Source organism: Acanthaster planci, linkage group LG21, assembly GCF_054643075.1.
Source record: "Acanthaster planci isolate LZ-2023a linkage group LG21, COTS_SCS, whole genome shotgun sequence".
In the NCBI taxonomy this organism is placed as follows: domain Eukaryota; kingdom Metazoa; phylum Echinodermata; class Asteroidea; order Valvatida; family Acanthasteridae; genus Acanthaster; species Acanthaster planci.
Window position 1 is genome coordinate 347,645 of NC_141797.1, and position 21,285 is coordinate 368,929.

Here is a 21,285-nt window from a genome sequence, read left to right on the forward strand (position 1 = left end):
GGTTTAGATATTTACATACAATCCCCATGGGACGTGGCTGGAGGCGGGCTCTGGAAAAGAATGAAGCAGCTCAGGGGAAGTCCCCATGTTAAAGGTGACTACACTAGGCTGTTCAGAATCTACAGAAATGCAAATTAACAGGAGGTTTTTGCATTGGGCCGATTTTTTTTTAATTACGTAATTACAAATCAGGGGATCATCATAGTAGCCATTCTGATCTGCGCAAGGTTGAGTTATTGTTCCGATAGAACAAAGGCTAACTGATTACGTCAGTGGCAAAGGCAGTGTTGAATGTGTGGAAAATAAAAACACACCCAGCAATGTTTCAGTAGTTTTGGCAGCGACTGTATTAATCGTACCGTATGCAAGGAAAATGTGCGCATGTCTGTCGTCCAAAAATATTCATTTCAAGGAAACCGTACGTTCAATTCTGTAAAAGAAACAGGATCAAACTAAGGTCCAAAATCGTGAAAACAGACAATAAACATGTTTATGATTGGACTTTTTATTACAGGCTCTAAGCCTATAGATGCCTTCGGCTACTTGAATAACTCTGCCAGCGTGCAGTTGGGACTTTCGCACCGAATTCCCTGCCCACCTTTCGAGTCGACTGAAGAACCGTGCATGGTAGTTTGGTACAAGGAATCAAGCGTAGGAGAACAAATCGAACTTGTTCGGCACAATGACAGTGGCGAATTTCGACAAAGGGAAAGATATGCAATTTCACGACACTACAAACTCGTCATAAAAGACATTGTTAGCAGCGACGATGGAAGGTACTTCTGCCAAGTAACACCACGTGAAAGTTCTCTGGCTAGAACTGAAGAAATCAATATTTATGTCATAGGTAAGACAGAAGCGGAATACATTTGTTCGGGTAATAAGGCATTAAGATGGGACCTCACGTTCGCGTAATTTGCATAAGATAAAAAGGTCATACAGAATAAATTTTAGTTCATAAAATCACTAACCCCCTTCCTTTAAAATGCATTGTCTCATGTCACGGTTAAATACAATGCTATTTTTCACATCACATTATAGATTCTTTGTAGACCTGTGCACGTGCAAGGAGTATGAACGTGTTTCAAAAGATATTTGATGTTGAAAATTGATACTTCACACACTTTTCTTGATAGATTCTCATTGTTTAGTAAAATTTGTCTGAATTTCTACCATCATGTATATATGTTTTTTTTGCCTACACCACAAGCGCACGTTTGTTATCTAGTGATTTGCAAAATTATGATTGGCGGTAAGCATAAAACCAAAAGCATAATACAATACAAGTCCGCTGTAAATACATGTTAAAGCAATTGATACTTCCACCTCTAACAGAAATTAATCTCTCGTTAACATTAAAATGAAGCAAAAAATACATTTTGTGGACAGAAAATAGCCATTGAACTTTCTGCAAACTTACTCGAAAAGGTGATTGATGATTGTAAGCAAAACCAAGGTGTATGCACGGTATAAATCGAGCGCTTTTTATTTCCATCTCTGGTCATGCTCAAGCGTTTGCCTCCCTATTTATGGTTTTAATGCACTGCGACCCCAATGCCTCTAACAATAATGTGTCGCAACAAATATATTGGTTTGTTTAACTGTGCAAAGAAGTGAATGTGTTCGACCTCTTTTGTTGTGAGATCCCCATACTGTAGTAAAAAAAACTGACATAAACCCACGATCAAGGCATTTTGCCTCGTAAGCTTTCATGCATTCATAAAACAACCGCAGTGAATTTAATGAGATTTTTCTTTGATAACTTCTAAGGGAATACGTTTGCAAAAAGAGAAAGATCCGTATCTTCTACTATGGATCTCCTGCGAGGACAGAGACAGGCTTTACCGTGCCACTGCACAACGGCAGCTTTATATAAGCCAATATCCACAGTGTACTGGACAACAGGCGAAGGGATCACTAGCGACACAAATATCATCGCTGCACGTTTCTCTCATATCATCCTTCAGTTTCAGCACGAATTTGGTGCAACCATAACTTACAATTCCTCTCTTGTTATAAACTCGCTGACTGGTTTATCTGGGATTACAAGGTTCTGGTGTCACGTCTTCCTATCTAATGGAACTCTGAACAGTTGCTCAGTTGACATCAACATAAAAGGTATAAAATTAATACTTCGTTATTTAACACACAAGATTTGATTTGCGTAGAAAGCACATTTAGATTCGAGTATTTAAAAAAAAGCGACTCACCGATTAGAAAACGTTAATTGTTTATGCTGTCCTTGCACAGACGAATACGAAACCGACTTTGCTCTTCGAGCTTCTCAGACCCATTTCTATCTACAAAACGGCAAACGGCAAATACTCCCTTGCACAAGCTGGACACATAATACTCCTCTATGTCAAGTCCAATGGTTAAAATACTCTTCCGGTCAACAACGGCACATCCTTACCTATAAAGTTTCGAGTGACGACGTTCTTCACGACCATGGCTTTGATATCACCGGCGACTTCGGTCTGGTAATCAATTCTGCAAACAACGCCAGTGGTGGCAATTACAGCTGTTCTACAGATTCTGGTACTGAGTTTGAAATCATCTCTTCTGAAGTAATAGGTAGGCCAATGTCTCATAAATTACATAAGACTCGGAAACTGAGACAGTCTATGCAGAGAGCAGCTTTTTTATAAAAAAGTCTGACGTATTAGACTGGAGATGTTGATGTTAGAATAGATCACTGTCTTCCGATTATTAGGGTCTTTAAAAGCGGAACTGTGTTTTTTTAACAATTTATAATACGGAATCTCACAAGTTGTCTCTTAGGACAGGTAATCAGAACAATGTATTCAAGTTGTTTATAATTTTTAAGTACTACTAACCTTTTTCAGAGCCTTCAACCCCACGGAAGGGAATCCCACTTGTTGATAACATAAACCGTAAACATGTTATCTATTGATGTCAACTTCTATTCAGGATTCAGGCCTAAAAGCTCTTTGAGCGATACACAGACAGACATTAAAAATAACGTTCCTTGTTCTTTTGGTATCCATTTTAATGGAATCATGCAGATGACAAATTCCCACTGGACGGTGGAAAGGTATTGGAAAGTTCGAAAATCTACTTTGAAGTTGGAAAATGTTACGTACTCCCCTGCCAGGCTGCATCAAACACAACTGATACCAAAAGAGGCGCCATCCTTAAGTGGTCATTTGACACGCGCACGGAACAGACAACTACCGTTATTGACAGCTTGACTTTACCACACGGTTCCAAGACGTTGTCCCATGTTGGAGAAAATGCCTCTCAGGCCATATCCCCAAATGGCTCTCTTCTCCTTAGTTTTTGTCAAGATAGCTACATGTACGGCAGGTATTGGTGTTATTTCTTTCCGAAGCATGGGACGCTAGTGAGATCATACGTGGATGTTGTAATGGATGGTGAGTAAACTTACTTTTAGACAAATTAGAAACAAAATAGTCCCGACATACTTCCTGAGAACTAATTTTTTTTTTTTTTTATATATATCAATAAGTAACTTTTTGAAGGCAATACTTTATTTTAAGGGTAAGCTACAATCCTGGACAAAATAGTTGGAACACCTTGTGGGAAGCGCGGTGAAAAGACCCCCCGCATTTAATGTTGCGGTCATTTATTAGACCAAGATTCGACCCAGCTTACCCAGTGAGAAAAAACATTGACAGGGGGCGAGGGGGAATCATGTTCCAACGAGATTGTAGCAGTTGAAGAAATTCATAATCCAGCTAAATGCCATTTTCCTTAACTTCCAAGGTTATTTGAGATTCCGACTGTAAACGGTGCAAGTTTGATTGATCACTTGATTAACTCGATTGACTTGATTAAACACTCTTAGGACAAGCCTCAGGTCTTTGGGAAAATTCAACACTGACAATAACTATGATTGGGCCACGATTTTACGACAGTTGTGAGTTACTACAGTCCCATTTATGCTGGTGTCACATGCATTTTTTTTACTGAAAAACAAACAAATAAACAAACCTCGTTAACACATTTATCCGCATGACCTGTCTTACAAAACCTTTCAAAAAACCTTGTTTCATCTGTTACTTACTCTTTACAGTTTCAACAGAAGCCATGGAGACCCAGAACAGCATTTCTCTAATAGGTGGCTCTTTTGCAAGCCTTTTACTCTGTCTTCTCGTATTTTCGGCAAAAGGTATGAATACGTTTGCCCTTGGTCGTATGTTGCCTTGGTATAGTTTAATGTCTTACTTCACCGCCAGCGCAAATGTACAATGTTTTCTCCAATTTCCAAAAGCTCGCATCATGCTTGTAATTACGGCATTTTATAGGTTGATCCTCACTAATTTTTGATCAGTAGTGTGCCGCAGACCTCAACCCTTGAGAGAATGAACAGGATCTGATGTGCCAACACCGGCGTCTGTCTCGGTCATTGATTTAAAAGACTTGATCAGTGCAGCCTAACCTAAATCATTGTTTAGGATCTGCCCAAATATGCTTTTTATTAGCAAGTAGAAAAGGTCAAAAAAGAAGGAGAGCCTAAAACACTTGCACAGTTTACCTCCTTAATTATGCTTTAAATTGGACACCAATTACGAATGCAAATGACCAGAATATCAGTTTTAAAATACATAGAAGGGTATATTCATTTATCAACTGAGACAAATATCGGCTGGGAAAGTATCCTTACTGTGCACTGCAAGTGCTATCCACTAATTCCAACATAAGACCGCATTTCTGTATTCATGTTTTTTTGTCCTTGTTGGGACGATTCCACATCTGCATCTGTTCACTGGTTGAACGCAAGCACTATTGCAACTAACATTTTAGGCTCTTAAGCATGCAGACGCAAGCTCAATGAAAACACAAAGGGGGGGGGCACCTCAAGCAAAACATTCTCATCATGCCAAATCATTGCTTATGATTTAGATAACAGTGCTTAGGTGATTTGGTGATCTAACGTGAATTATTCCTCTCAAATTCAGTAAACCCCATTGATATCATTATGGTAAAGATTTGTAGCAAATTCACCGGGGTATTGAATGTCCATTTTACTTCAATGATTTTGAAGAAAATGTTATCCTGGAAAACACGCGTAACCTCTAATAATCCATTCTTGTCTGCATTATTGCTTATTTAAGGAAAAACTGGTCGAGCAGGAGAGCAATCAGGAAGCGGTGCAAGACACAAGACCAAACTTAGTGATGCCACTCAACGAACTGCAGATAAGTGTGAGGAGGCATTGAAAAGAATATACAAAGCTACAGGTAGCTATGTACAGATGATCCCATGGGTGGATGATGACCAAAAGCACATTATGGATATCTACATAAAGTTGCAATTAGAAAAAGATCATGAATGTGATTTGAAGGGAGACGTAGGATCGTACAGTGATGTTTTCAAACTTAGGTCAAAAGAAGGTCATGCAATAAATCGGGCGATTTTTAAAGGAGACCCAGGACACGGTAAAACGACTCTTTTTAACAAAATTGCCTACGATTGGGCAACTGGCACTACAGCTGTTTTGAAAAGGTTCAAGTTTGTGTTTTTATTGAAAATGCGCTCCCTGAAACAGGAGTCAGATCTGATTGAAGCACTGTTTGATCAGTTATTGGATTCCACGGAAATAAGTAAATCAGATTTGCAATCCTTCATAAAAGCCCATGCCAACGAAGTGCTGTTTCTTGTGGATGGTTTTGACGAATTCACATCGACCGAACTAGATGAGGCAAGGTTCGGTTCACTCCTCAAAGTGCTTAATCGAAAGGGGAGGTATAAAGACTGCTGGGCATTCGTAACAACCCGCACCTCGGGGTTTGACAAACTGACCAAACAATATTTGATTCAGAAGCCATTCGCTCACTTGAATGTCTTGGGGTTCAGTAGGGAGGACATTGAGGCATATGTGAACAAATATTACACGGAAGAACCCTATAAGGCTAGTGGTCTTCTTGCGAGGATGGAGTCCACAAATGTCCTTTTTGATTTGGCTAAAAGTCCAATGCTACTGTTGTTAATGTGTTCATTATGGCGAGTGAATTCCAACCTCCCTGACACAATGTCGCGCTTTTACGATGAGGCTTTAAAATTCATTTTCAAGCGAAAGACGAAAAATATGCCAGGAAGACAATTATCTAGTGTTATTATTGCAATTGGAAAGGTTGCTCTTGATGGTCTCCTTTCTTTGAATCAAAAGCTGTTGTTTAAGGAAGAAGACTTTGAGCCCCATGTGCTTGAAAAAGCCATTCAAGCTGGAATCCTTACGAGTGAACGAGTTCAGAAGGAGAAAAGCCTCGGTATTTGTAAAAATGTTTACTTTATTCATAAGACATTTCAAGAGTTCTGCGCTGCTAAATATTATCAATGTATGAACGCTAAAGACGCTGCAAAGTATTTCGAAACATTCTTTAGTCAAATCTCTGATCCATTGGGTTTTGAGTATCTTTTACGCTTTTGCTGCGGCAACGCTAACAGGACAAAGACATTGTCAATTTTACGCATTTTGGTAACTAAAGTAGAACAATGGCACAAGGGATCTCTGTGTGACAAAAGATTATGTTTAGTCCTGAACTGCTTCTTTGAGAGTGAGTGTGAAAACAAACTTCAACTCGACGAATTAATCCGATGTGTTCTGTCACACAGCCTCCAACTTCCAGATGTCACCATTGATGTTATGACATCGTTCATGTACTTTCTGGACCGCGTTACTGACCAGACAAGCGGCAGGGACAAATCTTACCTTTGTAGGGTAGGATATTTGGATATATCAGGCAGTCAATTCAAGCACTTCCCCGAAAGGTTTGCGCGTTACGTGAAGGAAATGCGATGTCTCAGAGCATTGAACTTCAATCCAAACTCATTAACCGCAAGCCAATTTGGAACATGTCTGGAAAACAAAATGCTTTTGACAAAGGTATGCGTTACGGGTAGACAGAATGAAGAAGGCAGGGACTTTGTCAGTGACTTATGTTCACACTTGTCAAAACCCAAACACCTCCAGCAAGTGCACTTCCGGAACTGCAGCCTGAAGGGAGATGACATTCAACATATTGCTGGTGCTATGAGTAATATGCAAGAAATTGATGCATTGGATTTGTCTGGCAATGAGGCTCTCGGTGGCTCAGGTACTGCATGGTCTCATTTGGCGAAAATCAAACAGATTCAGAATGTAAACTTGCAGAACTGCAACTTGACGGCGGATGACATTCCTCATATTGCCAACGCATTAAGTAACACGCCAAGACTCTCTGAATTGGATTTGTCTGGCAATCAGGCTCTCGGTGGCTCAGGTACTGCATGGTCTTACTTGGCGAAAATCAAACAGATTCAGAATGTAAACTTGCAGAACTGCAACTTGACGGCGGATGACATTCCTCATATTGCCAACGCATTAAGTAACATGCCAAGACTCTCTGAATTGGATTTGTCTGGCAATCAGGCTCTCGGTGGCTCAGGTACTGCATGGTCTTACTTGGCGAAAATCAAAAAGATTCAGAATGTAAACTTGCAGGACTGCAACTTGACGGCGGATGACATTCCTCATATTGCACACGCACTGAGTAATATGCCGAAACTTTCAGCACTGGGTTTGTCTCAAAATAAGACTCTTGGTGGCTCAGGTAGTGCATGGTGTGACTTAGCAAAAATAAAACATATCAAGAATGTAGACTTGATGAACTGCGCGCTTACGGGACTTGATCTTCCACACATTGTCAATGCACTGAGTAGAATGCCAAAAGTTGCTGAACTGGATCTGTCTTTCAATGAAACTGTGGCTGGTTCAGGAAGCGCATGGCATCACTTAAAAAACATCAAACACGTCCAAAAAGTAATTTTCATGAATTGCAAGTTGACGAATGCTGACATCCCCTATATTATCGGTGCACTGATGCATATAACGAAGGACATTGAACTAGATTTGTCTTTCAATGACACTCTGAGTGGCTCAGGTCAGGCGTGGTCTGAATTAGCAAAAATCGAACACATCAAAAAGGTAACCTTGATGAACTGCAAGCTTACGGGTCACGACCTTCCCCATATTGCCGAGGCACTGAGTAACATGACGCACGTTATTGAATTGGATCTGTCATTTAATGAGACCCTTGCTGGCTTAGGTTGTGCATGGTCTCACTTGGCAAACATCAACCACATTCAGAGACTAACCTTACGGTACTGCAACTTACTGGGGGACGACCTTCAGAATATTGCCGACGCACTGAGTAACAGCATGAAACTTGCTGAATTGGATTTGTCTGAAAACGAGACCCTTGGTGGGTCGGGTAGTGCATGGTCTCACTTGGCGAAAATCAAAGACATACAGAAGGTATCCATTAAGAACTGCAACCTAACAGGCAGTGACGTTCTGCATATTGCCGACGCACTGGGTGACAGGATGAAACTTGCTGAATTGGATCTATCTGGCAATAAGACCCTTGCTGGTTCGGGTAGTGCATGGCATTACCTGAAGAAAGTCGAACACATCCAGAAAGTAACCTTGAAGAACTGCAACTTGACGGGCAATGACATTCCTCATATTGTCGACGCACTAAGTAGTATACCAGATCTTGTTGAATTGGATCTGTCTGGCAATGATAACCTTGGTGGCTCAGGTAGAGCATGGTCTCACTTGACAAAAATCAAACAGATTCAGAGACTGATTTTCAGGTACTGTGGATTGACAGGGGGAGACATTGAATACCTTGCCCGTGCACTAGCTAATATGCCCAACCTTGTTGAATTGGATCTGTCTTTCAATGAGACTCTTTCTGGCTCAGGTAACTCATGGCTATCCCTGGCGAAGGTAAAGAAACTTAAAGTGCTTTCCGTGCAAGAATGTTTTCTTACGGATAACGATAGAGAACATATCGCTGAAGTTAAGAGTCAAAAGAGCACATTAATGGAGGTGAAGTACTAATGTCTGACGTGATGGCTTGGGCATACGCTGTGTTATTTCATCATTCTGTTAAAGGCAGAAACTCTGCCGCACCAACTGTGCCCAAACCTAGAAAAGGTTTGATTTGAAGTACAGGACCCTGCTCATCTGTTTGGACCTCACAACCCTCAAGCTCATTGATATGAACGATGACGTCATCGACTGGTTCGTAATTAGTGAACCCTCGGACCCGCAACGTAAAAAGTCCCCGGTTATGCCTGAACCCGTACGAATTTTTTTTGGTGGTAGCCAATACATCCCTCAGGTCCCATCACTAACTGCATTTCATTATGCTGCTGTGGAAGAATGCTTGCAGTCACGCCCCCACCCCAAAATAGCTCCAAGCTGCGAGGTGGCTTTTTTAATATCATGTCATTTCCCGGTCAAATTGGCGTCTTTAGGACACTGATCTTTCAAACATTCTTACTCTGCAGTGGTTGGGGTCTGGCCCGTGGGAGCGTACAGGCTTGTGGTGTATGCCTGGGGTGAGGATTACTGAGTATTATGCCCAAACTTGATCAATTGGAACTGCCACCTAATGAGAACCTTGGTGAACCAGATTTTGCACGGTTTCACTCGAGGAAAATCAAAGACATCCAGAAACTAAACTCAAAGGAACTGTATATTGACGAGGGATGACATTCTGCATATTCTCAACGCACTGAATAATACACCGACATTTGTTGAATTGGGTCTGTCTGGCAACTTGACACTTCGTGGCTCAGGCGATGGATGTCTCATTTTTCAAAAATCAAGAACATCCAGAAAGTGACTGCCAACTGATGGGTGAAGGCACTCGACATATTGCTGATGCACTGAACAATGATCCAATACTTGTGGAACTGGATCTGTTCGATACCGGAACCCTTGATGACTCAGCTGACGCATGGTCTCACTTGGAAAAATTGAAACACATCGAAAAGATAAACTTACGACTCCGCAAATTGACAAGGGGTGACATTCCACATATTGTCGATGCACTCACTAGCATGCTTGTTGACCTAGATCTCTCTGACATTTGGACCATAATAGGCTCAGGTAGAGCATGATCTCACTTGGCGAAAATCAAGCAAATTCAGAAAATAAACTCGCACGACTGTAACTTGACGGGGTTATGACATTCCTTATATTGCCGAAGCACTGAGTAATATACCGACACTTGTTGATGTAGACTTGTCTGGGAGTAGAACCCTTGGTTGCTTAGGTAGTGCCTGGTGTCACTTGGCGAAAAACACACAGATCCAGAAAGTTAATTTGGGAGACGGCGATTTGACGGGGGGGTGGCATTCCTCATATTGCTGATGCACTAATATGCCCAACCTTGTTGAATGGGGTTTGTCGTAAAATAACACCCTTACAAAGGTGACAAATATTCAAAAGCTTTGCTTGAAAGAATGTATCCTGACAGATGATGACAGATCACAAATCGCTGAAGCTAAGAGTCAAATGAGCCCTTTGTTGGAAGTGCAGTATTAGTAGATGGCTTCAGCACACATCGTTTCATTTTGCTGCACCAACTGGATCAAAACTCAGAAAGGGTTTGGTGTGAAGTACATAACACTGGTTGTCTGTGGTAAATTGGTCAATGACGTCATAAACGCCGACGTCATTAACCAATCCGGAAACTTTTTGAAAAGCTAAACTCTCAAGTGTTCCAGTTACATAGATGCCCCTTCAACAACGACAGGTAGAGATGCAGTGCTACAAATGAACATTACCATGTGCCAAGAAGCCACGTGAAGTAATAAAAATGCGCTACAAATATCCGTATTACTCAAGCGTACATCATACCCGACGGCGCGAATAACCGTACACGCTGTTTGTCGCCACAGGAAGATAATTTGCTTTACATCAAAACGGTTGTTTTTCTTGGTCATGCGGTCATCCGGTACACTTAGACGGTGAGGCATCCATCACGAGCTTACCACAGGCACATTTGTATATCCATCCATCATAATTTTTCTCTCACGAAAGCAATCAGGTGATAGCAAACAAACAAACCAAAAGAAAACTACATCCTTTTTGTAATTTGCAGAATTATTTGAATTGAAGAAAGATTGATTTAAATGGGTTTAGTTCTGAGACAATTTATTTCAAAGCTTAATTCAAGTGCGCTAATCCCACAAAATATTCAAACAATTAATTTAGAGTAACCAAGAGCAGATTTTGCTAGATCGAAGGATTTCTGAACAAACGTGATGTGCTTTCCTTCAGTACACAACTCGTTCGTGAGTTAAACTGATTCTGTTACCATTCATGGATAATTTCATGTGGATCAAATCCTCTAGTCTTATTCCACCGCCCAAAATACTTTAGAAAAGTTTCACACAATCTCCCACTTATGCTTGTTTCTGGCTTACTGCTTTCGATAATTTGGGAAGGACGTTTGCAGTGTTAAGATACAGAATTATCAAGCATGTTGCAGGAAACCAAATGCAAACTTGCTATTCAAAATGTAGACTTGCAATTCACACTTGGAGGAGTCGATCCTTACGTGCAAAAACCGAAACACAGCTCCTTTGTTTCGTTTTTGAGAATAGTGTCCTTTAGTGTTTTGAGAATATTGTCCTGTTCTAATTTACTCCGTAACTGGATGACCATTTTCACCATTAGTAGAGAACAGGTGTAACAGCTACATAGGCCTTTAAGTTAAAAAGATTATATAGGACTGTATAGATACAGGTACATATACATGTATGTCTCCCATACAGATATGTTTATCAGGTATTGTAAATTATGAGTGGGCGTATTGTTTCTGCAGTTACATTATAAATCCGTTTAAAATTATTGTGTTACTAAGAGCTCTTAGGTATTGGTTATGTTCCATATGTGTGTTAAAATAACATGTGACTGGTATTATTGCCTTATTCAATTACGCGTATTTTGAAGTGACTGTCAAAGTGCAATGCATTGATACGTCGCGTCATAGGAATGTAAGAGATTTTCTGAATTTCTAATTGTTCACGTGATGAAACAAGAAATTGTTTCTCTGGGGTGTAAACTGAAATGTAAGAGTAAAAATGAAAATTCTGTTCAAGGTGGCTATCACATTTATCGTTCCTGTAACTGAAAGTGACACGCTTCTGAAATTAGTAAACACAAAAATTCTATTTAGAGACAGACTACATATGAGCGTAGGTTGACTGAAAAGGCCTATACAGTTATAGAGTATATATGCCAACAGAAAAAGTTATCCGTTGCGCCCAATCCACTTTACGAGGGGACATAACAATTCTTCTCAATGGTGCATTCGATTACATGAGCAGCCCTGGCCTTGGGAAATTCGTGAGTGGTGTGTAAAAGAATTGGTAAGGTGAGAACGAGCTTAAGCATGAAGTTAAACATACACACGGCCATCCATATGCTTTGGACGTAAGTCACTGAAAAATCCACAAACATAGGTGTTTCAGAAGAAATTGGCTAATTCAATCTCAAAAGTGACAGGCTATTCATCCTGCATTGGGTAGGGCTTCTTTACATCACAGTGCACTAAAACTGGAGCTCTCTTTTACCACAATTTTAAGTGGAGTTATTTAACTAAATATTCATCAATTATATTGGGTTCGTGTAAAGAGTTTGTGTGATAAATATTCATAGGCATATAACTATGCCATTTCAAAGAATTTGAATTGGCTTGAAATGACTGTTCGAAATTGGGGATTTGAAAAAAAGATGTTTACCTCCTTTTTTCTTTACAGAAACTAACAGATATGTTTTAACACAATCAATTATAAGTATAAATCTCAAGGAAGACATTTTGCACGAAACTGAGTGAATACATCCTTATTCAACAGTTTTAAGGAATTGGAAGTTTATTTTGAGTAGCACTGTATATACTCGAAAGATAAAATGGGTTAGTTGTCAAGTTCTTGTAAACTAACTTCAACAGCCTATGTTAATATGGGAAAAAATCATGTAAAATATATAAAGCATTCTATATATTTTCCTTAGAAAATCTTTGAATCAATTCTAGATACAAAAACGTACCTTGCAGCTGTTTGCTGTGGTCTTCCGTCCATTTGTTGCAATAACATCCGTATAAGAAACTGTTTTGTTTCTTCCATTTAGTAATGTCGCCAGACTAAATCCCAACTGTCGTTCTAGGGTGGTCAGATGCATTCTCGGGAAGATAAGAATGGTAGAAACCCCAGACTAATGTTCTGTGTGTTGATTAATTGGTGTGACTTGCGCAGTTGAACATATGATGAACAGTACATCAAAAGATGGACGAGGTAGAAATGCAAATTAGTAATCCTAAAGAGAAAACAAACACAAAGGTAACAACCCTGTATTTTTACCAGTTTATAAGGAAAACAAATAGGATTCTTTTGAGTGGTGTGATAACTCAAGTCTGCATCTTCATTATTTATTCATGAGTACAAGAGTTGTTCCGTTACTTCCTATTATGGCCATTCAAAGTAACTCTGAAATGTAACACAAGATTATGTAAATAGAGGGAATGGCAAGTTTGCCTCGATTTAAATAAAGAGTACTTGTGACCAGCTAGGTCCTAGCTATTGTCCTGATTCCTGACTGAAAATTCGCTGAAATACGACTAGCATGTAAGACCCTCCATCATAATCCCGTGCATGGACAGCCAACACGAAATACCTGTGCAACTATTTCATCACAGAGCTTCAAATCGAACTGCTGTGAATTTCCACCTTTTGCAGTTCATGCACGTTCACAAAGTTTCTCTGTTCCACGCCACCATTACACAGAAAGGCATGTGTGCACCAATGCAGACGTTGTTTGAACAATTGTCCAACCCAAGGAAAGTTTTGGCAGCTTCAACCAACTCTAAAACCCCCAGAACCACAAAAATAAATCCGAATGGACAATGATTATACCAATCAACATGTTGTAGGCGTGTTGAAATATATACCCACTGCTTAATCTGAGTATAACTTACCCAACTAATGAAGGAGGAAAGGCTGAATTTCAAACAATATATTCCGCTCGATCAGACAAGCTTCAAGGCACTTGTACTTGTGTGAAGCACCCACATCCCAAGCATGGCGCATGGCTCGGTGCGGTCGTCGTGTCTACGACAAAATAATGTACGCGTGTTCATCCCATTACGAGTACAATCCTTCGTCTTTTGCAACACTTAACTAAGAATTGAAAGCATTTGTTTTGGACACAAAAACATTTATGATGAAAGACACAATGAAATAACTACTTTATGGTGGCATTTTTGAATAACATTAGTAAAATTTTGCCAAAAGATGTAGCCTTGGTCGCAAAGGCCGACACATTGGGGAGTAAGTACACCAAAGTGTCAGAAATGGCATAATCATTCCTTCGTGAATAATTAGCAGCGCATCCACCTTTTTCTTTTTTTGGGGGGGGGTCAAAAGCAAATACAGCATCCGGCTAATTCAAAATAACGTCGGGGGAGAAATAAATATCGAAAGCCGTAAGGCCTACTCAGAGTCCCAACATCCTTGCCTTTATTTCGTGGTGTTGTTGGTGCTAATATTTGATGATTAAATATACCAATTACTCTCTTTCCCAGTCCCCGGGAATAAATTGGGGCAGGGGAAAGGATGCACTTTGCTGGATATGCAACTCTGCTGGATAATCCACCATTTTCAACTCACAAGGTGCATTAATGTCCGTCGTGGCTGAATAAAGCAATTCCTGCTTCAACACATATATATTTAAATAAAAACTGATCAGTCGGGAACATTTCTGAGGACAGTTTCGATTCTAAGGTTTAAATTTAATGAAAATAATGGCGTTGTGTTCATCTGTGCTTGCCAAAAGAGGAACTTTGAATCGCCTCGTGACGTCAGATGCAACATTTTCACTAAATAAGCCCAAATTCGTCATTAGAGCGCAAAACACAAATGCTGTCATTACTTACAATGACTTCCAATGTGTCAAACAAAATCAACAGTTGTAATCACATTGGAAAAAGTCGGTGAACACTGTTCCTTTTTAAACAATGTTGTGTTCTCGTGTGAGAACTTAACCACCTTTGCACTGTGTTTTACGTGTTCGACATTCTCTGCTACCCAACAATACTCCAGCTAGCTTTGAACTACCAACAAAGAAATCACCAAACTCCCCCGAACAGACTGTACTGGCCAGTCTGAACAATTTGGTCATGTGATAATATGAATATACGGTTCCATTGCCTGGATGCATCGTGTTAAAGCGCCCTCTACCTCAACATTTTTGTCGAACTCGGTAATCAGAGGAATATCTAGCAAACTCGTCTCGGTCAAAGACCATTGGAATCAAATAGAACTGTTCATGCACGTTGTATTTCATTTTAGATGTTGGTAAAAGAACCAATACAGACCAGGCGGGTTAAGAAACGGTCGCTTATCTTAAACCAAAAGTGGAATGAGACTTAGCGACGATTGATTCATGCAGGGGCTTTTTAGAAAGTTTCCTCAGAAAGTTAATTCATTGATGGAGTTATGCCAAAAAATCATCGAATGCATGAGGTCTTCTTGAACTACGTGTAGCCGCGTATATCTTTGCCACATTACAAAATGAGTCAGTGACAAAGAAATTCCTTAACGCCATTCTATCTATGAAGCAGCCAGCAAACATGACATATTACCACAATGTTTCTAGGCATTAAACATACATCGATGTTCTGGAGTGAAATAGAAATAATAACACAAAAAGCACGAAAACCAAAAGTGATGGTCTTTTGCCCTTTGTCCCTTCTTTGACGAGAAAATACGCTTGTGGCTTCATTCGGATCTACAGGATGACGTCATACACAAACTGTGCCCACTTGGCAAGGTCTGCCCGTGAAAGATGTTCTGTACATTCTGCGCTCTTGTTCGCCGTGAAACGTTCACGGGTCCGTCCTCAAACCTGGATGTCATTTATAAGATAATACTCGTGAAGCACTGCGTGTGTTGCATAATGCTGAGTCAGACAGTCGATGTATACACTGGTTGTTTGTTGACAGAGGATGATTGTCAACTGATTAGACGACTACAAAACCTGAAATGAAAGACCTTTCATGGCTTCCTTACTACGTTGACAGTATTTGGTAAGTGAATACTCTCCTGTTAGCAGCTACATTTTTTGTTGGATTGATCTAGAGCAATTTAGATTTACAGAGGGAGTTCTTAAAAGGTTTTCAAAAGGCAAAAACTGACACTTGGATAACCGAAGTCAGTCACATGATTAGCGTCACGTGGCTAAGTCATCTGCCAAATAGGTATCTGTCCTCCATTATCTTTCATGTAGGATTGTGCACTGCTCTTGACTGTTTCGTTTGTAGTGGAAGCGACAAGTGTGCCGATCCATTCAACACAACAAACGCTATGACTACAAGGTGTCCGTTTAACAAGAAGTGTGCAGTAAGTACAGAAATGCCCAACTTCGGTAATTACCTAATTACTTCAAGTCCCAACCTAATCGTCCACCTTCGTGGCATCTGACTAAGTAGAGTCGTTGCTATGAAAGCTTAGCCTACGCCGTATCTTTATGTTAAGTTGGTCTATAAATTGCTACCCCACATTGTACGTATACAGACAAACACGGATCCCCATTCTTATTTCGATTGAACATGTCGAGTACTTTTAGCACCTATACACTGCAAAAATGCGAAAAGGGAAATAGGAGGGGAGTGTAATATGATTCTCTAAGAAGTTCCTTCGCAGCAGGGCTTTTTGGTGTCCGCACATTGGTTAATTTAAACACATGTTTGCTGTGAATTTTGCCAATTTATCTAGACCAAGAAATTACCTAGATCGACACAAACAATCTAAATCAAGGTAAGATATAGCAGTTATAGTCTAACTAAACGCCGTCTCACACGAGTGTTTATTTTTATTTTTAATTGCTTAAATTGTTAAGGTGTCGTTCCCTGAATTTTATAGACCATGAGAAGAGGACAGAACTACACACGCACATGCGTACATGTGCATTCGCCAACTGCTCACGAGGTATCTGTGGGACTTGTTGCGACCGCAATTTCTGCAATGATAGACCGTTATACCAAGCACTTTCAAGTGTTAGTCTGCCAGTACCGATCCGATAGGGGCACAGGTGCTGCATGCAACGATCCTTTTGATCCAACTGGTCAGGAAGTTCACCTCGTGTGCTGCAGCACCAAGTGCACAGTGAGTACGGGTCAGAATTCAATCGAAGCTTGGCATTAATTTACACTGGCAAGTGGTAAGCGATATTTGACATTTACAAGGCGAGAGCTGGAAGGTAGCCAAGGCCCTTTTCCAATACTCGACTTCGGCTCCGTCTCAGGCTTCAACTTTTTTTTACCACCTGACTTTGAAGTTATAAGCACAGTGCTAAGGTTGATAATGTCGCAAGTAATATTCAAACGAACCACACATTACAGAACTTAAATTTAGTTCATAGGCTTTTAGGTCCACAATCGGGGACCGGTTTCGAAGACAAAGCATGATACCGCTGCGAAGTCGAATATTAGAAAGCGGCCCACGTCTACCCTTCTCAATAACAATAGCGCCCCCAAGAAGATCTAATGTACAAGAAAATACTCTAACAAGCCCTCCGTCTGTGGAATCATAAATAACGAGAACGCTTACTGGTCAGAAAGCTGTCTAAGTGTGGTACATAGGTTTTAAAAATCATTTAGGATAAACACGGCTTTTCCATAGGACACTGTTGTGTGCTGAGCGCTTGGAATAGGTTTTCAAAGCTTGAGGGTTTGGGGGAAAGAGTGAAAGTAGGGAGACTACATGTAAGAAACATCGCAAGACAGTCGTTGTAAATACTTCAAATCTTTCATAATTACTGTCAAACTGTTGATGACGTCACTAACGCTAACAGTGTTGAAACCAGTTTAAGAAGCATTGGAGAGCACCTCAGTCGCTGATATTAATTAATAGCCTGAAATGTGAGATCTCAGATGACTAAAAATGGTGACATCCCTAGTGGACTCTCCTCTAGGTCGTGAAGCATAACGATAGCGGAGTCACCCAAGTGGGTCGTAGCTGTGCACCCGTCACTGGCCAGCTGCAGTGTTCTCCGGGCTGCCATCCACCACCCTTCGATGGTTGTGCGTCGTGTTGCAGCGAGAACCTCTGTAACGGAGGACCTGTCTCCAATCTAGGACAGGCTGCGTCTGAGCCATCAACCCCAAGTGAAGGTGTCACCCTGGCCCCTCGAATGGTTCCACTACCAGCAATGACTATGTATTTGGTAATGTAATTGGAGGTCCGTGGAACAAGACGCATGTCAAGGATGTTGCATGTTGTGATTGGTTGGACCTTCACTAATAAAACTGACACATTGATGAGTCGGTATACTTGTAGAACTCAATGCCTCCCCCCCAGAAAAAGGTGTTTTTATTTTTGCGTATATAGTTATTGGGGACTGACCTTTTTGGGAGATGTACAAAATCTGGACAGTAGTTTCAATTGTCTGTCACATTCAAGAGGCTTAATTCATGGAATCATCATGCAAAGTTAATTTATAAAATGACGAGCATTGGTAAGGCTATACTCGATTGGACTGGACAGGTTTTGAACGTTATTGCGTGTGTTTTCTTTATTAAAATCATTGATATGCATATGTCGGAAGTTGTTGACATGCGAGAAAATGCGATTTTGTAGTGTCCACAAACAAACCTCAGAACTGATCATGTCTTGAGATTTCTCCCCAAATGTAATGTTAACCGGCGCTTGATATCTTATCACTGTTCCATTTGTTAATGATCGTGGTTTAGTGAAATTACCTTTACGTTGTCTTGGGTTACGTAAGGTTTCCGTGGACAAATACAGGGCACACGTGTTATTATCGCAATACAAATACTATCAATGACTTTGCTGTCCTCTCTCACTAAATTTTATCTGTGTGTGGGGCCTGTTTTATTTGCCGTCTCTCTGGTGACTATGATCCCCATACCGGGGTAATAATTAATTTGACGGAGCTTGGAGCAACGAGAAAATGTACAGTGTTTAATACCCAGTCCATGAAGCCTCCCTTGATGAGTGGCGCTGTCATCTTCGAGATCGATGCTCTGGAATTCAACCCTGGCTTCGTATTATCTGAGTCTGGAAGACTCAGTTCGCCCTCATACTCGCCCAAACGCCAACCCCACACCGAGGACGAAATACACCTCCAGGCATTTTCAGCGTGAGCCATCAATGCGCAACTCGTAACCAAGAACAGGACGTTGGCTACTTCTAATCACCAGTGCGAGCACAGCGCGTCGGATTCCCTTGTGAATTTGCACCTCGATTTTTGAATGTTCATTTCTAGCTGCTGGAAGAGCTTCGGGTCTTAAAATGGAGATTTCACGGAGGATTTCCACTCCATGCGGCGTATTGTAGACGTGCATTCGTCCCACACACAGAGATCTTGAAGCAAAGTGTCACATGCACTCGGCCAATGCAGTTTTGTAGAAATGTAACAGTCTGTACATACCACATCCAGCTTTTGACCCAGCGTGATCGTGGCAAGATTACAGTGATGATAAGATTCTACTAAAGAGTAAAATGAGACTGTGAAACACTGCCAAGGTAGGTTTTTGAGTTGTGTTAATTTTTCACAATATCTCGTACACCAGACGTGCCACGTGTGGGTTAATTTTAAGAACCTCGGAAATACTGATTATGCACCAAAACAAACGCAGGGTAAGGCCTCACCGGCCGCTCTCATCTGTATTGTTCTGTTGCCAATTTGTGAACTTTTCTAGAAAGCTTCATTTCGATTGTGAAACGGTCAAATAATGACCATTTGAACACAGTAAGCAAAGATGATGTTGTTGAACGCCGGCACTAAAATGTTACATGTTAAATGTAATTTTAAAAAGTCAGTTGCTGTTGATATTTTCATTAAATCCTCATTTCCCGCCCCATATTTCAAAGATCCCTCCCACGTTGCACATTCTGAACATTCGTACCTAGCCCTGCAGAGTTTTGGCCCTACTGTTGTTCACGATTATTCTAAAAAGACAGAGTTTCTTCAATGTTGACCAATGATTTCTTCGAAATATCCAATTGCACACGGAGAGCAATTCAAATAATTCCAATTGTCGACAAAATTAAGAGGGCGTGAATGAATTCCAGAGAAATACAAATCCTTTTTTATGGACTGAATTGTAGACATTTAAATATTTATGTACTCCTCATGAATGTCTCTCTGCTCATTTCATAGCCACGTTACGTTGTAACGAAAGAAGTAACGTCTTCGACATATAATTATACATTTCAGATCAGGAACATTTTTCGTGACCGCTATGAAATTAGTTGATTGACTTTTCCAACGGTTATTTTCTCCTTTCAGCTATGTTCTCAGAAATTCCCATCGTTTTCGCTTATTCCGATTCTTTGTCGTTTGTAACTGTGACATCGCCATTATCTTGTTCATCAATATGGTGTCCCGGACTACAAGTTACTTACAACACCGCGATAGCAGTTGCTGTTCACAAGTCGATCAATAAATATTGATGTCCGATATAAATCTATCCCGAAGGCTTTAGACTAGACAGACGAACGCCTGCCAAAGTTGCCCCGTATGTCATTGAAGGTGTTACCGAAAGTTCTGGGAGATTGTGTGCGCTGAAATAACGGGCTTTTTAATCGTAAGACAGCCTCAAGAAACAAGATCAATTGTTATTCGCTTAACAGAGGCTGTTAGTTTATTGTGTTAGTGTAGGCCTAGTGATTGACCCAAACTATTCATCAATTATAGAATTTAAGGGGGAGGGCGCCCTTTGAGGCCACATCTTGATCTCTACAACATTCATTGATCGCTGTTTTTATGTGCTACCCTTTGGAAACAAAATTTGTCTTGGTGTGTCAGTGTGCCTATAAATCGGCATAGGCAAGTGCAAGCATGGGGTCACCGCACTCTCGTTAAGCGCTGGTAACGGCGTACTGAACAGAATAAGATATCTTTGTGTGCAGTCATTTCAGGGGCGTGGTTTCGGTAGGATGCAGGGCTCCTTAAATATGTCCAGATCATGCACTGTGATTGGTGCGTCGTTCCTGCGCATCGAAGTAAACACTTCATCGACTTCATTGAATTTACTTTATTTATTTTTATCACTGCGAATTTCTGTTCAAGGTGATCGCCATGGCGAATATGTACGAGAAAGTAGTAGAGGTCATATCAGCCGCTCCTGCCGATCGAGACGATATGGATATTGACATACTCCTACCGTGGTTTCGACGCAAAGCTGAGCTGTTCATCTCCATGGGAAATGGTACAATTTAACTTTTATTTCTGTACCACTTAACCTGAAAACAGATTATGATGTTAGGCCTACCCTTCTTGTAAAAAGCCTTTCCTATTTTGTTGTCAATGACATGAACGCTTGTCATTGGTGCATGCTCTGATCACAAGTGAGCTAAACCAGGCGTGAGTGTTTGAATGATCATAAACGATCATAAAACTGTTCCACTGAATTAATTAATTGAGAGCGAAGAGAT

The 21,285-nt window shown here is 40.6% G+C and overlaps 1 protein-coding gene across 3 annotated transcripts in view; it reads left to right on the forward strand.

Moving 5' to 3' along the window:
* Positions 1-21,285, forward strand: part of LOC110982329 (uncharacterized) — a 59,187-nt gene that overhangs the window by 31,249 nt on the left and 6,653 nt on the right. Inside the window, exons 4-11 of one of the 3 annotated variants that reach the window (XR_015423659.1) lie at positions 515-847; positions 1,771-2,118; positions 2,251-2,574; positions 3,027-3,395; positions 4,058-4,153; positions 5,100-16,224; positions 16,747-16,989; positions 17,798-18,691. Coding sequence is in view for 2 of the 3 variants with exons in the window: in XM_087131186.1 (XP_086987312.1) it covers positions 20,930-21,059 (130 nt within the window). In the remaining variant the exon portion in view is untranslated. Of the gene's footprint in view, positions 1-514; positions 848-1,770; positions 2,119-2,250; positions 2,575-3,026; positions 3,396-4,057; positions 4,154-5,099; positions 16,225-16,746; positions 16,990-17,797; positions 21,060-21,285 lie in introns of those variants that run through there. The other 2 variants (XM_087131186.1, XM_087131187.1) reach the window with 2 other exon arrangements.